Genomic DNA, 16,574 nt, shown 5'->3' on the forward strand with positions numbered 1-16,574 from the left:
AAGTCTAAATGCTCTAGAATAACTACGTTTTTTTTCAATGAAGAGGTAGGGGTGCATCATCTGGACCAATCAGATGCAGCCTGCACATCCGGGTCTTCAGCTAGCGGGTTCAATGCCCAGTTAGCTAGCTAGCTTCTTAGCGTGCTAACCATTAGTACCGGATACACGGTAAACTGTCTAAACCACGATATTTGTAAAGAAATCTACATTTACAACGAAGCATGAAAATGTATTTCAAAATATATACTCGAAATATCTTTATTTAAAGGCACGATCTAATAGGTGGACATTAGCCAGATGCTAGCCTTAGCTAAGCTAAATAGTGGGTGGTTGTGGGACATGGAGTTTTTGTGTAATATTAAACGAGTTATATATTATTACATTCAAATATCGTTCATGGACACACCAATGGTGCAGTTTAAATACATAAAAACGCTTGTAAAACTAGAATTGGGAGTAATTATTAAGGGGGACTTGACTTTGACTTCCGGAATGACGTAGAAAACCCCGGGTAACATACAGGCGCGCGTGCACGTGGGAGACGCTATTTATAAACGCGCTTTAAATCTCAGAGTCGAAAAAAAAACAATAAAAAAATGATTGCGTTTAATCGTGACGTCGTGTGCTGAGTCAAAAGTGACGTCATTTGAAACCTTTTTAAACAGAGATATATTCCCAAACATCCGGGGCGCATACCGGGCGAAGCCCCGCCCCCACCTCGGGTACTCAGACCACATCTCTGTTATGTTGATCCCAGCATACAGACCACTCAGCAGGCGTTCAAGACCAGTTCGGAAGCAAGTGAGAACCTGGCCAGCAGGATCCATGTCTGCCCTCCAGGACTGTTTTGAATGCACTGACTGGGACATGTTCAGGGAAGCTGCAACCAACGGCGATTTCATCAACTTGGAGGAATACGCGTCAACAGTGACCAGCTACATCGGCAAGTGCATTGATGACGTGACTATCTCCAAGACAGTCACTACACGCTCCAACCAGAAGCCGTGGATGACCGCCAAGGTGCGTGCGCTGCTAAAAACAAGAGACTCTGCCTTCAGAGCAGGGGACAGGGCGGCCTTGAAAACAGCAAGGGCCAAACTGTCCCGTGCCATCAGAGAGGCGAAGCGCGCACACGCCAAGAGAATCCACGGCCACTTCCAGGACAGTGGAGACACCCGGCGCATGTGGCAGGGCATCCAGGCGATCACGAATTACAAGACCACAATACCTGCTTGTGACCGTGACGCCTCCCTCCCAGATGCGCTGAACGACTTCTACGCCCGGTTCGAGGTGCAGAACAACATGGTGGCGAGGAAGACCATCCCTCCTCCCAGTGACCAGGTGCTCTGTATAACCACAGCTGAAGTGAGGAAAACTCTATGCAGAGTTAACCCACGGAAGTCTGCTGGACCAGACAACATTCCTGGCAGAGTGCTCAGGGAATGTGCACAACAGCTAGCAGATGTCCTCACTGACATCTTCAACATCTCCCTGAGCAGCGCCACTGTTCCTATGTGCCTCAAGACGACGACCATCATTTCTGTGCCGAAAAAGTCTTCTGTCTCCTGCCTCAATGACTATCGTCCCGTTGCACTCACACCCATCATGATGAAGTGCTTCGAGAGGCTCGTCATGAGGCACATAAAGACCCAGCTTCCACCCGCACTGGACCCCATGCAGTTCGCATGTCGTCCAAACCGCTCCACGGACGATGCCATCTCCACAACCCTCCATCTGGCCCTCACCCATCTGGATAACAAGGACTCTTATGTAAGGATGCTGTTCATAGACTTCAGTTCAGCATTCAACACAATCATTCCTCAGCACCTGATTGAGAAGCTGAGCCTACTGGGCCTGAACACCTCCCTCTGCAACTGGATCCTGGACTTCCTGACTGGAAGACCTCAGTCAGTCCGGATCGGAAACAGCATCTCCAGCACCACCACACTGAGCACTGGGGCCCCCCAGGGCTGTGTGCTTAGTCCACTGCTGTTCACTCTGCTGACTCACGACTGTGCACCAATGCACAGCTCGAATCACATCATCAAGTTTGCCGATGACACGACCGTGGTGGGTCTAATCAGCAAGAACGACGAGTCAGCATACAGAGAGGAGGTGCAACGGTTAACATCCTGGTGTGGAGCCAACAACCTGTCTCTAAACGTTGACAAAACTAAAGAGATGGTTGTTGACTTCAGGAGAACACAGAGTGACCATTTTCCACTGATCATCGCTGGATCCTCAGTGGAGATCGTCAAGAGCACCAAATTCCTTGGTGTTCATCTGGCGGACAAGCTCACCTGGTCACTTAACACCAGCTCCATCACCAAGAAAGCCCAGCAGCGTCTCTACTTCCTGAGAAGGCTGAGGAAAGCTCATCTCCCTCCCCCCATCCTGTCCATGTTCTACAGAGGGACCATTGAGAGCATCCTGAGCAGCTGCATCACTGCCTGGTTTGGGAACTGCACCGTCTCGGACCGCAAGACCCTACAGAGGATAGTGAGGACAGCTGAGAAGATTATCGGAATCTCTCTCCCCTCTATCATGGACATCTACACTACACGCTGCATCCGCAAAGCACACAGCATTGTGGACGATCACACACACCCGTCACACACACTTTTCGCACTCCTACCATCAGGGAAACGGTTCCGAAGCATTCGGGCCGCCACATCCAGACTGTGCAACAGTTTTTTCCCGCAAGCCATCAGGCTCCTCAACAAAGAACTGAACTGAACTCTCTCTCACACACACACACACACACACACACACACACACACACACACACACACACACACACACACACACACACACACACACACACACACAAGTGTTACTGATCCGCACAAACCGGACTCAACACCCATCATACACTTCGTTCACCCAGGTTTTCAATACCAATCACATTTTTCACGATCGCAAAATGTTTACATGCCGTCTGTTGCTGATTCCGGGACTTGTTATTTTGCACAATATTCTGTCCAAATCCTTTGGTTACTGGTAAATCTATTTTTGATTGCTGCTGCTGCTGAATTGCACAAATTCTGTTTACATTTTTCTGTTTACACTGAACACTTATTCTGTTACGACAGGTTTTACTGGCGGAGCTATTTCTATTTTTAATTTTATATTTTGTGTATTGTGTATTGTCCAGCACTGTCCTGTGTTGTCTTGCACTGTCCTGTGTTGTCTTTTGCACTGTTTGCACCAGCTGCACCCATGCACTTTATGTGGCGAGGATCTTAGTTCTCGGCCCTGTGTTCTTCTGTCCTGTACTGTTTGTTTTATGTTGTTCTATGTAGCACCTGGGTTCAGGAGGAACGTTGTTTCATTTCACTGTGTACTGCATCAGCTATATATGGTTGAAATTACAATAAAAGCTTCTTGACTTGACTTCTTACAGATTAACATGGGACACAAAGTGGAGCAATGGAGTCTGAGAGAGCACTGGACAACTCACCAACACACACACACACTGAATACACACCTCTCAGAGTTTAACACACACCTGAGTTCATCACACACACACACACACACACACTGAGCACCAGTGGTGGATGAAGAACATAAACCATGTATTTGAGTAAAAGTAGAGACTCAGTAAAATGTGACTCCAGTAAAAGTATAAAAGTTTTTGCTTTCAAATGTTCTTCAGTATCCAGAGTAGTAATTTATTATAACTCTAATGTTCCTATTTAATCACAAGATTCTTCACTTAATCACCTCAGTTTCTGTGTAAAGACTCGAATGTGACTCTCAGCACACTGATCTATTAATAGAATGAGATTAATGACTCAAACACTGATTGGTTTCTATTACAGTCATCATGAACACAAAACCGTTTTAACTACATATCAATCAATATAAATAAATAAATCATGAAAATGAGGTCACGTGTGTGGTGTTGAGTTCGAGTCTGGAGTTTCTTCATCATTTATTCCTCTCTAAATGTTCTGCTTGATGTTGAACTGATGCTGAACTGTATGTTGAAGATCAGTAGATTCACCGAGCGCTGATCAGAACACGTGTAAAACAGAGCGAATCCGAACCCTGAGTCAGATTCAGCAGCAGGATGTTCTGAGTCTCAGGTCTGATCTTCCTTTCCCCTCCAGCTCACTGCTGGCATTGCACATGAACCAGTGGGACAGAGATCTATCATCTAATTGGGCATGAAGGATCGACAGATACCTCAAGTCCTGTGAGGCTTTTAATGAAAATGAGTGAAATACTCCCCTGATTCCCCGAAGAGACTCAAGGGATTCGTGATCATCACCACAAACTGGTGCTCTGTAGTGCAGAGGGAATGTATATAGGACATCAGAGGAGCGGCGGGTAAAAATAACTGCTGCACATTTCACTGGGGCTAAAGGCTAACTCTACTGCAGTGTGTGTGTGTGTGTGTGTGTGTGTGTGTGTGTGTGTGTGTGTGTGTGAGAGAGAAGTAAGTAAGCAAGTTTTATTTATTTATTATTTATAGAAGCAAATTGAAGTGATGTACAGAGAGAGAAAATCACATGAGAACAGTACAATAAAACAGCTTTCTCACATCAAGTGTGTGTCACTCGGTCACATCCTCCATCTTATCATTATAACATTAAATATATATAAGATGCTCTGATTAAATCTATAACACCTTCAGACGGATTTCCTCAAACACAAACTTTCATTTAGACACATTCTGAAGCTAAAACCTGAAAACTCAACTGAAAATGATATAAAACCTGTAAAATAGGAAAAAAAAACAATACTGCATGCACAGTGATATACACAATAAACCTGTTCTGATGATCAGCTACACCCTGGGGAATATTCCAGCGACAATGTTCTGGTCGAAAGTGTGTGTGATTTGAAAGTGAAATTCGTGTGCATCATTTTTCTACGACACATAATGAATCTTTATTCAAACACAGAGCTGCATTTGTGGAGGAAGTGCAGGTCAGTTCCTTGTGTGTAAACAAAGACAAAGCATGTGTGTGTGTGTGTGTGTGTGTGTGTGTGTGCGTGTGTGTGTGTGTGTGTGTGTGTGTGTGCGTGTGTGTGTGTGTGTGTGTGTGAGAGAGATTAAGTGTGCTGGTGTTCGGTGCGAGGACGTTTACTGTGGCTCCCTGCTGCAGGACTGTGAGACAGGACAGAAGACACTAAAATGCCGGCGTCTCGGAATCCATCCACCTTCATCATCATCATCATCATCATCACACAGAAGGGAAAAAAAACACATCATCTGATATGAACAACATTCTCCAAATTGACAACACAACCTTCCACACTACCGCGTTCATATGTAACAGCATTAAAATAGAATTATTACATCATCAAACACAACGGCAAATTAAGCGTCAGAATGCAAATACCAGGGGCGTGGCCAATTTTCTATAGGATGTTATTTGTTGAAGCACCAGACTAGTCGAGTTTATTATTCCATAAAGATATAAATAAATAATTGTGTTTTTTTTTTAAGCATTACATCATTATATATATATTTCACTATATTTTCTGAAATATTTGGTTCTGTATAACTATTAGTAGTAATATTATTGTTTATGATGATGAATATGATGATCATGAGGAACTCACCGTGATGTTGTAGGGGACTGTGGCGTCTTTACGGCTCGAAGATTTATTCAGAGTCGCAAACCTGCAGGAAAAAAAACGAAGAGTGAACTGAAACAGATTGATGTGTGTTTCTGAATTTTGTTTACTGCAGAACTAATACACGTCCATCACACACCCACACACACACACACACACACACACACACACCCACACACACACAAACACACACACACACAAAGAGTGACCTTGAGTAAATATTGCTCAAGTGGGGGGGAACGACATCACAGAGAAATGAAGGAAATAAACAAGAGCCAATATAGAGAGTGAGTTGATGGGGAAAGAGAGAGAGAGAGAGAGAGAGAGAGAGAGAGAGAGAGAGAGGGGGGCAGAAAAACACTGCAGAGACAAACAGACAGACAGATGGATAGAGTGAGAGAGACGGTGATTCTCACTCGCCCACTAAGTACACAAAAACAGCCTCTCATGTGTCATATCTAAAATAGACACACACACACACACACACACACACACACACACACACACACACACTTGCCTTTGAGCGCCTTCCCAGTGTAGGATGAGTCTCTGTGTAGCAGTGTGACCCCAGGTCTCACCTGAGATTTATACAGCACACACACAAATACATATACACCATATATATAATGTATATATAAGAGTGAGTAGGAAGTGTAGAGAAATGCAGACTGTACTGCCCCCTACTGGACACTCTGATCATTCAGTCTTCACCTCCACACTTCAAATTTGTACATATCTGTACATGTTAGCTACATTAGCATCAGTGCAGATTACCCAGAGCAGGGACGAGGTGGGTGTGGCCCGGGGACACTTTCGTCGTCATCTGATTGGTCAACACCACCTGAGAACAACACACAGGTGTAAAGTGTGTGTACAGAGAGACTGTGACTGTGTCTCAAATCACAAACAGTGTGTATATTATGTGTCCTTGCAGTATGTGTATATGTGTGTAGTGTATATAGTGTGTGTGTGTGTGTGTGTGTGTGTGTGTGTGTAATATATGTAATCAGTGCAGTATTTACTGTGTGTGTGTGTGTGTGTACATTAGTGATGTGTATCTCCATAACTGAGGCTGATGGGATTCGCATCTCGATGCACAGCCAATGATACGATACATTACAGCTAAATACAAAGCAGCTACTGATGCGATACGATATGACAACCAAAAAAAAAAGCCAGATGTTCTTTTCTTGTTGTGTCTGCAGGAAGTTACAGCTCTACCTCTGCCATGTTAATCTGTATTCTATGTGACTCTCAGGACACGCCTCTTCTCCAGTGTTGTGATACGTCATATTCACGTAGCAAATAAATCTTTTTAACAACATTTATGCCGATGCGAATTGGTGAATCTTACCATGTAGTGTGTGTATATGTGTGTAGAGTATGTATATACATATATATTTATTATCTGTGTGTGTTACCGCAGTGCCGTGCTGTGCTGATAGATGAGTGAGATGTTGGGCGAGACCATGTAGGAGGCGTGTCCTCTGCGAGAGATCCTGCAGGTCTTGTCTGAACGGAGAAGCCACACTGTCAATCAGCACCAACCGCACCTGCCATCCCATAATAATCACAGCCTGTTATAAAAATCTCTTAAATCTCACACACGAGCAGGAGGAGGAGCAGCGCACCTGTGGGTGTGTCCTCAGGAAGTCAGGCAGCAGGTGAAGCTCAGCGAGCAGCTCCACGTGATCCTGACAGCGGACCAGGAAGACGCCGGAAAGGATCTTCTCAACCGTGAAGCTTTCTAAAGCACTACGCTGCTCTGAGAACAGACACACACACACACACACACACACACACACACACACACACACACAATTCCTGACCGTACTATTCTGTTCAGGGCTGTAAAGAGATGACCATTAAAAAGTAATGCAGTAATGAGGCAGTAATGAGGACACAGTGCTTCCATCACATGTTTCAAAGTTGCATTACAGAAGAAGAAAAACACGGCATTTCACACACCTTCATCCTCCACCAGAGCGGCGCAGTGCTCCACCGCAGCCTTGGCCACGCCCACCAGCCGCTGCACCACAAACCCACCCTCGGTGTCGATGAACATGGCTTCACCACCAAGTCCTCCAAAACATACTGGGATCTGCACATCTACAGCCAGCTGCATGCTGACACACACACACACACACACACACACACACACACACAATACTGTACTGTACATTCTTTAGCTTTCACGAGGTTCTCCATGAAACCCTTGTAAAATCAGAAACCACTCAAAAGCACAGAGATAAAAACCCGACCATCAGAACCAGAACCTCCCACTTCTCTCACCACAGCTGGGTTTTTCCGATGCCTGGGACGCCACAGATTTCCGTGGTGTTCCCCACAGGAACCCCGCCTCCGAGCACATTGTCCAGCTCAGAGCAGAAGGTCACGATGTTGCCCCAAGTCTCCTCCTGGTGCAGGAGATCCAGCGCTGTTAGACCCTGTACTGCCGCCCTCTGCTGGAGGGGTGAAGAATGGTCACGCAGTGTCTGCAACACTTCATCAGCCTCCTCCTGAGAGATTCCTGCTGCTGCACAGAGAAGAGAAGAGGAGAGAAGACTGAGGAAAGCTCATCTCCCTCCCCCCATCATGACCATGTTCTACAGAGGAACCATCAAAAGCATCGATAGCAGCTGCATCACTGCCTGGTTTGGGATTTGCACCGTTTCGGATCGCAAGACCCTACAGAGCACAGTGAGGACCGCTGAGAAGATCATCAGAGTCTCTTTGCTCTCCATCATGGACATTTACACCACACGCTGCATCCGCAAAGCCAACAGCATTGTGGAGACCACACACACACCCCTCACACACACACACACACACACACACACACACACACACCCGACACACCTCTCACACACACTCTTCACCCTCCTGCCATCAGGGAAGCGGTTCCGAAGCATTCGGGCCTCACATTCAGACTGTGCAACAGCTTTTTCCTGCAAGCCATCAGACTCCTCAATACACAGAACTAAACTGAAACTCTCACACACACGCGCGCGCACACACACACACACACACACACACACACACACACACACACACACACACACACACAACAGTGTTACTAAACTGTACAACGTGAACTCAACACACACTCATTACTCACCTTAATCCATTCCACCACCATTTATTTATTATTTATACTTAACCATATTATACTGTTTACATGCTGTTTTTGCACTGCATTGGGTTTGTTTACATAAACTCTTCTTCTTCTTTCGGGTTCCCTTATTAGGGGTCTCCACAGCGGATCCTCCGTCTCCATCCCCCCTCTGTCCTCTACATCTGCCTCTTTCACACCAACTACCTGCATGTCTTCCCTCACCACATCCATGAACCTCCTCCTTGGTCTTCCTCTTTTCCTCCATCCTCAGCATTCTTCTACTAATATACCCCATGTCCCTCCTCTGCACATGTCCAAAACATTGTGTTTGTTTATATATACTCTTATTTATAGTCCACTTTTGCGCAGTACTGTATGTTCAGAGTATACAGTAGGTTTACTAGTCGGCGCTCTCTTGTGTTATGTGTATTTGTCCCACACTGTCTTGTGTTGTCTGTACTGTCTGTCTATGTGCACTGTTTTTCATCTACACTGGTTGCACTCGATTCACTTTATGTAGCTTAATGTAGTGTGTTGTAGCTCTATGTTGTTTAGTGTAGCACCAGGGTTCTGTAAGAACGTTGTCTCATTTTTACTGTGTACCACAGTGTATAGTAGAAATGACAAAAAAAAAAAAAAAAGCCTCTTGACTTGACCACTAAGCTTCCACTGCGGGGCCTTTGAGCAAGACCCTTGACCCTTGACCCTTAACACTTAACTGCTCCATTGTATGTATGAGATAAAAGTCACTCTAGAAAAGATTTTGACAAATGCCCTAAATGTAAACAAGTAATCATGCATCAAGAGAAAAAATGCATGTGATGTACATAATTTAATCTAATTCTATTTTCAGAATCAGGTTTATTGGCCAATTGTGTTGACACACAAAAGAAACTTGGTTCCGGCTGTTGGTGACTCTCAAAAGTAAAGACATAAATTACAACGTAATACATTTGGCTTATGGAGAATCACAATGTCCTCCAGGTTAAACAAAAACAAAATTGTGGTGCACAAGGGGGGCACAAACTATTGCTCTCAGGTGTAAATAGTGATGAAATGAAAAAGCAGCCTTCACACAGATGTGTACCTTTGCACAGCTGGAGTGGCTGCACCTCAGTCAGATCTGCAGCTGTTTGAAAACCTGCGTTTATTAATTTGACCTTCACAGAAGGAGCCAGAGGAGAACCGGACACGGTTCTGATCATCACGCCTGCTTTTGGGTTTTATTTTTCAAAACGCGCTTCCCAGTCTATGGTCCCTTACTGCATTCCGTAGCTCACTTTCGCATATTTACAGTTAGACGCCGCCGTTTTGGAAATGAAAAAAAACATCACAATTTAACACTCAACAAACAATTAACTCAAGGAATCAACTTCAAAAGTGTTGTTTTTAAATACAACCGATTAAAAAAAAATAAAAAAAACACTTTGCTAATATGAATCAGCGCAACCCAGCCGGCTAGCAAGCTAACATCCTTTTTTCGATAGATTTACGCCAAATTGGTCCATTTTAACGTACAGATCATCACCAAACTAAAGTGAATAACTCTTAAATGCGATAAAGACGGAATATTAAAGCTGAAACGCGAAAGCAAGAATTGAACAGGGTAATACTGAATCGAACAAATTTAAACCGCGCTTTTTTTGTTTTGTTTACTCTAGCGTGTCCTTCGGTGCGTTCCGTAACCTACGGGATGAGAGAAGGGACAAATTAGAGAAGAAAACCGCGTTTAGAAAAACAAAGTCTTTTCCGATACAGGAGGCGTTTATTTTCCCGGAAGTGCCGCAACACGTCATAGTGAGAGACATTGTTTTTGTTGTCGTTGCACAGGAAACAAGGAGCAGGGCTTTAGCCCCTGTGTGTGTGTGTGAGTGAGGGATGAATTGTCGCTCGGAGGTGTTGGAGGTGTCCCTGGAGGCCCGGCAGGTGGATGAGGCCATGGCGGCGCTGCTGCACACCATCATCCTGCACCGCAGCACCGGGAAGTTCCACTATAAGAAGGAGGGGACGTACTGTATGGGGACAGTGGGGACACAAGACGTGGACTGCGACTTCATCGACTTCACCTACGTGAGGGTTTCATCCGACGAGCTCGAGCGCGTCATCAGGAAGACCGTCAACGAGTTTAAGGTGTGAATATTTACTTATTACACGAGTATATTCCATCCAAATCATCTTCATCTCCATCTTCTTCTCCATTCGGCTGCTCCTGTTAGTGGTTTCCACAGTGGATCATCTGCATGTCTTCACACACAACATCTACAGTCTCCACCGGCTTGTTCATCAGGGACAAACTTACACTTATAAAGAACTTCTTCATTCTTTATCACCACATTCTTCTACTGGTTTACCCCACATCCCTCCTCTACACACGACCACATCATCTCACTCACACCTCGTCTCCAAAACATCCTACCTTCTAATAAACTCACTAGAAATCAGACAAATACGCAGAGAAATGAACTGTTTTCAGTAAGAACCCTCCTCTGATCTCCTCAGTCTCCATCGCTTTTATATCTTTCTCCAGGATGCTCTCGGGAACTCGGGCAGCGATGGAATGGGTCAGATCTCTCTGGAGTTCTACCAGAAGAAAAAGTCGCGCTGGCCCTTCTCGGACGAGTGTATCCCCTGGGAGGTGTGGACCATCAAGGTGAACGTGGTGAACCTGGCCAACGAGCAGGAGCGTCAGATCTGCAGAGAGAAGGTGGGCGAAAAACTCGGCGAGAAGGTCATCAACATCGTGGAGGTCATCAACCGGCATGAGTACCTTCCCAAGATGCCCACGCAGTCCGAGGTGGACAACGTGTTCGACACCAGCCTGAAGGACGTCCAGCCGTACCTGTACAAGATCACGTATCAGATCACGGATTCTCTCGGGACGTCGGTGAGCACCACCATGAGGAGGCTCATCAAAGACACGCTGGCGCTGTAACAGGGTTCTGAAGAGTCCTGAGGACACGAATCCACACTCGTCCATCAGAAATAAACTAGCAGTCTAAATATAATTATATATAATTACATAATTAACATAAACAATCATTTATTCAAAATTTAAAAGCTTGGACACGTCTGATGTCTCCACCTCACCACAGCGTTTCAGTGCCACGTTAAAAACAAATGTACAAATCGGATATTTCAGGAATAAAGTCGTAACCCTGGACCCCGGCTGAAGTACTGGTGATGTTGGAAACCAGATTTTAAATATCCCACAGATGTAAACCATCGATATCCTTCAGACTGCAGAAAAGAGACGATTTCCTTAAAGAATGTCTGATTTCTGTTTATTTTATTACTAATTATAACTTCATGCTGATGCGGCAAAACGCATTGAATTTTCTTATTCCTCAATAAATCCTGAAATACGATTTAACCAAATCCTCCACATCCAGTTCACACAAAACCACCAAATGTTTCTTAAAATATTACGACTTTATTCTCAAAATATTGAAATGTAAAATATTTAGACTTTATTTTCTTTAGATCTTTAGAAAGTGGCTGCTGTTCCTCTTTATCTACAGTGTTTGTGTTGCTATAGTACAAAGAGAAGAGTGTGTATGAACGAACGCTTGCGGTGGTGTAAATCCTCAGCATGGTCATGTGATGTTTTCTGTCCTCTGATAAATATAGATTTCTTTTTTTGTACAGTGTAAAAAGTGATTTTTTTTAAAAGAATAAACCTGAAACCGTGTCTGATTGATGAATCGAGTGACAACATGCTTTAGATCGTGTTCTTATCGGAAGTTAACAGGAAGTAAACAACTGAGCCACGAGTTTTGATGTTCGGCGTCACTTTATTTAAGAAAGCAAGCAGAGAAAAAAAAAAACCACTGAAAACAAGATAATTGTGCCACAGAGCCGCTAAAGAGTCACACACTTATAAACGATGAATTATTGCAGAGAGACCAACTGAAAAAACCCGGAAAAACCACGCCGTGTTTCATAAAGCGAAGAAAAACATCAGGTACAAAATGCAAAATCCATCAACATCATCAGCGTCAAACTGGTCTGAAGATCTAAACTGAAGAAGCTTTAAAGTAAAAAAAGAAATAGTAAAAAAAAACAAAAAAAAAAAAACATTTAAATTACATTCAGTAAATTCTGCTCTAAAGCTTCCACAAATACACGAGGCATCAAACGCCCCGATCTCTAGAACCGAACTCGAGAATCATCTACTGGTGGTTCTGCTCATCCTCCAAACAGCCACAACACTCAACTTTTATATTTATAATCTTATAGCTCCAAAATATACAGTAAAACAATCTCTTCATTCAGAACTCTGGAAATTGTGCTTTGATTAAAGTCTGTGACGTCACGAGAAACTCTGTACGGTTATCTTCAGCCTGGACACCTGATCAACGAGAGCGTGTTATTCTGGGAAACAGGTACTGATACAGTACTCGAATAGAATAATAAGAATTATCACTCTGTAGTAAAACTTTAAGTAAAAAATAAACATACAACCAAATATGGTGAGTTGATGGTTAACATCCGAAACACGTCATATTTATAATAAAGTAGGAAAATTGTGAAGGAAATGTTTCCTAATGCACAAAAATGCCCACAATATACAACCCAATATGTGTGTGTGTGTGTGTGTGTGTGTGTGTGTGTGTGTGTGTGTGTGTGTGTGTGTGTGTGTGTGTGTGTGTGACAGATCAGAGACCGGGTGGATTGTGTGTGTTTAAAAAAAAAAAAAAAAAAAAACATAGTAAATAATCATGTTTTGGTTCTATATGTAAATGTGCGCACACACACACACACACACACACACACACACACACACACACACACACACACACACACACACACACACACACACACACACGAAACCCAACATACTGTACTTTCAGAGTAACACAGTTTAGCCTTCAACACTGTTAAAGAAACAAAACCTCAAAATCTCATGCACTGTTTTTCACCCGACTAAAAACACAGTTATTATAATAATAATAATAATAATAATAATAATAACACACTCGTTCAGCAGATAGAAAGAAAGAAAACCCAGTGTGAGATGATTTTTGTTATTTCCTGTATATGGCATCATAAGGCAACAGAAAAACATCTGGTGAGACGGAGCGCAGGCTGGAGATCATATAAATATAATACCAAATATATAAATACATATTTACACCGATGTAACGGGAGGAGAGAAAATACGTCCTGAACACTACAACTGTATAGGGTTAGAGTTTAGAGGTCTGGGATTAGGATTAGGGTCTGGGATTAAGATCTATGGGTTAGGGACTGGAATTGGGTTCTGGAATTGAGGTCAGGGATTGAGGTTTGGTATTTGGGGTCTGGGATTAAGGTTTGGGGTCTGGGATTAAGGTTTGAGGTCTGGGATTGAGGTTTGGGGTCTGGGATTGAGGTTTGGGGTCTGGGATTGAGGTTTGGGGTCTGGAATTGAGGTTTGGGGTCTGGAATTGAGGTGTGGAAGTTGGCGTCTGGGACTGAGGTTTTAAGTACTAGGTTGAGTTTGAGATTAGATTTTGAGGTTGAGGTTTGGGGTTTGAGTGTCTGATCATCTTCGATAAATGCGAATGAGGAAAAAAGGCCACGGAGACGAGTAAACCAGCGCAACTCCTACGTAAAGCACTTGAACAGTTATTGCAGGTTGAGAGAAGCAGATATTTATCACTGTGGATGAGCAGATTATAATCAGAAATCAGAAATCAATCTGTCTTTGTACACGTTGTTCACTGACGCACCAGGAAGTATAAAAAAAACAAACGAAATAAGTGTAGTATATGTACACGTATCGATTAGCATCCTGTGTGTGTGTGTGTGTGTGTGTGTGTGTGAGAATATCATTATCCCTGGTTTGAACCCAAACACAGCCAAGTCAGGATCAGTGTGTGACATTCACTACTTCAGATCTGAATCTAGAACCCATGCCAGTAAACACTTGTGTCTTTCACGTTTGCCACCATTTTGCATATGCAGCCGAAGCCCCCCCTCCATACGTTTTTCAGCTCTAAGTGCTAAAGTTGCTCCTCTAACGAGACGTCAGATCCATATCTTGGTGTAAATGAGAGAGTGTGTGTGTGTGTGTGTGTGTTTAGATGTGAGTGTGGCTCTGCTCGTGACTCCACAGGCTGAAAGCAGTTTTGAAGGTCCTGTGGCAGAGTTTGCACATGTACTGCCTCTTAAACGTCAGAGCCGAGAGCGTGGGCGCGTGATAAAAGAGCGTGTCTGATTCCTGAGAAGTTTCTGGATTTCTACTGCTGTCCGACCTGGAGTGAGTGAAATCTCCATCTTGTTTTTCCTGCTCGGCTAGCTCGGATTTCGACAGAGAAGAAGTGAGGGATCTGGGCTCCTCCTCCTGGACGGTGGCTTCGGTCGGACCTGATTTCGGCGAAGACGCCTGTGAGATCAGAGGCTCCTGGGTGCAGATGGTAAGAGTCGGAGACGAGCACGGAGAGCACGGCGGTCTGTCCGTCTGTCTGCTCGCGGGTTCCTCAGACGACATGTGGGACTGATAGTGGCTCCAGAGGCGGAAGTTGGTCCGAAACGCTTTGTGGCAGATATGGCAGATGAAGGGCTTGATGTGGCAGAGAAGCTCCTGGTGGCGCTCAAGGGCTTTGTGAGAGCCGAAGAGTTTGCCGCATTTCTCACAAGGCTGCACGCCTGGTTCCTCAGGAGCTGAGGGTTCTCTGTCCATCACCGGTTCCTCCTGCGGTTCCTCTTTAACGACGAGCTTGCCCTGATTGTGGGCCGAGCTGAGATCCTCTGGGAGGTAAGAAGAAGAGTCTTCGGAGTCGCCGTACATCCCGTCTTCTCTCGTCGCCTCTTTAGGTGTCAGTGGTGCCCCGGGAAGTTCTTGGTTAACATCGTGGTACCCGAAGGTCAGCTGCTCCCTGACGGTCATCATGTTCTGGTTGTGGACTTCAACCTGATGGCGCCAAATGCTAAAGGAGGACTTGAAAGTGCGCATGCACTCGAGGCAGGTCAGCTTTTTGTACTTGCAGTGAGCCTCGTGATCCTTCTTCACCAGCGTATTGGAGAACCTGAGGCCGCAGTAAGGACAGACAGTTGCGTAGCGACACGCTCTCTCGTGATCCTCCAGCTCGCTCAGGGAGAAGAGTTTTACATTGCAGAGCCTGCAGGGGAAGATCTCTTTGTCCTGGTTCTCCTTGACGTGTCCCGTTTGCTCCTGATGCTCGTGTAGACCTTCCTCATCTTGTGCGTCCATGCTGGCTCTCTCTGAAGTGTGTCCTTTCATGTGCAGCTTAAAATGCGACTGGAAGAAGAACATTTTTCCGCAGTAGGGACACCCGTAAGACCTCGACCTCCGGCTTTTCTTGGCAAACGGCTGAGATTGATGGCCTTGCTTGTTTCTCCTGAGCTTCATGATCAAGGCTTTTTTTATCTCCCGCTCTCGCACTATGTCTATGAGTTTTCTCTGGAACTTCTCGTCCAGCACTGAGTAGGAGCTGGAAGAAGCCGCAGGGTTCTGGACTACCCCGTGTTGGGTTTGGCAGTGTGTCCAGACCTTAAAGTTCGTATGAAAGCGCTTGTGGCAGATGTCGCATGCGTAAGGCTTCTCTGGGTTATGGTACATGTTCACGTGGCGATAAAGACCCGCATTTGACCTGAACACCTTCATGCAGCTCCAGCATTTGAACATCTTCGTCGGCCTCAGTTCTCCAGGTTCCTGATCCTCTGCGCTGTGAGGTGAATCCCTGGCGACGCCGTCCTCATCGTCGTTCATCACTTTGGACCGTTTAAAGGTGTTTGAATTGCCGTCCAACGGTAACCTCCTTTTCACAGAAGGACTGAAGTATCCCCTTGAACTTTCCTCAAAATTCTGGAAATCTCGAAAGTTGACAGGCAGATTGTCCTCCACCGTGACCCGTATGATTTCTGA

The 16,574-nt window shown here is 44.8% G+C and overlaps 3 protein-coding genes across 5 annotated transcripts in view; 1 reads left to right on the top strand and 2 right to left on the bottom strand.

Moving 5' to 3' along the window:
* rad51c (RAD51 paralog C) overlaps positions 1 to 9,925 on the bottom strand; it is a 56,443-nt gene extending 46,518 nt beyond the window's left edge. Inside the window, exons 1-8 of one of the 3 annotated variants that reach the window (XR_014537759.1) lie at positions 9,792 to 9,925; positions 7,882 to 8,125; positions 7,558 to 7,715; positions 7,221 to 7,354; positions 7,011 to 7,142; positions 6,364 to 6,430; positions 5,575 to 6,167; positions 4,451 to 5,169 (exon numbers count right to left, since the gene is read on the bottom strand). Coding sequence is in view for 1 of the 3 variants with exons in the window: in XM_083567886.1 (XP_083424012.1) it covers positions 6,164 to 6,167; positions 6,364 to 6,430; positions 7,011 to 7,101; positions 7,221 to 7,354; positions 7,558 to 7,715; positions 7,882 to 8,125; positions 9,792 to 9,909 (816 nt within the window). In the remaining 2 variants the exon portion in view is untranslated. Of the gene's footprint in view, positions 1 to 4,450; positions 5,170 to 5,574; positions 6,168 to 6,363; positions 6,431 to 7,010; positions 7,143 to 7,220; positions 7,355 to 7,557; positions 7,716 to 7,881; positions 8,126 to 9,791 lie in introns of those variants that run through there. The other 2 variants (XR_014537758.1, XM_083567886.1) reach the window with 2 other exon arrangements.
* Positions 9,926 to 10,582: 657 nt separating this feature from the next.
* On the top strand, positions 10,583 to 12,392 carry atg101 (autophagy related 101; the record flags this gene model as incomplete). The annotated part of the gene is made up of 2 exons (XM_083567897.1): positions 10,583 to 10,834; positions 11,232 to 12,392. The coding sequence occupies 2 exons, from the start codon at positions 10,583 to 10,585 to the stop codon at positions 11,634 to 11,636; spliced, it is 657 nt and encodes a 218-aa protein (XP_083424023.1). The 3' UTR covers positions 11,637 to 12,392.
* An 83-nt stretch (positions 12,393 to 12,475) lies between these two features.
* zbtb21 (zinc finger and BTB domain containing 21) overlaps positions 12,476 to 16,574 on the bottom strand; it is a 10,554-nt gene continuing 6,455 nt past the window's right edge. Inside the window, exon 2 of the mRNA XM_083567837.1 lies at positions 12,476 to 16,574. This exon is cut by the window's right edge and continues 1,156 nt beyond it. Coding sequence (XP_083423963.1) covers positions 14,766 to 16,574 — 1,809 coding nt within the window. The 3' untranslated portion in view covers positions 12,476 to 14,765.

The sequence above is a fragment of the Silurus aristotelis genome, assembly GCF_946808225.1.
Source record: "Silurus aristotelis genome assembly, chromosome: 18".
NCBI classification, from domain to species: domain Eukaryota; kingdom Metazoa; phylum Chordata; class Actinopteri; order Siluriformes; family Siluridae; genus Silurus; species Silurus aristotelis.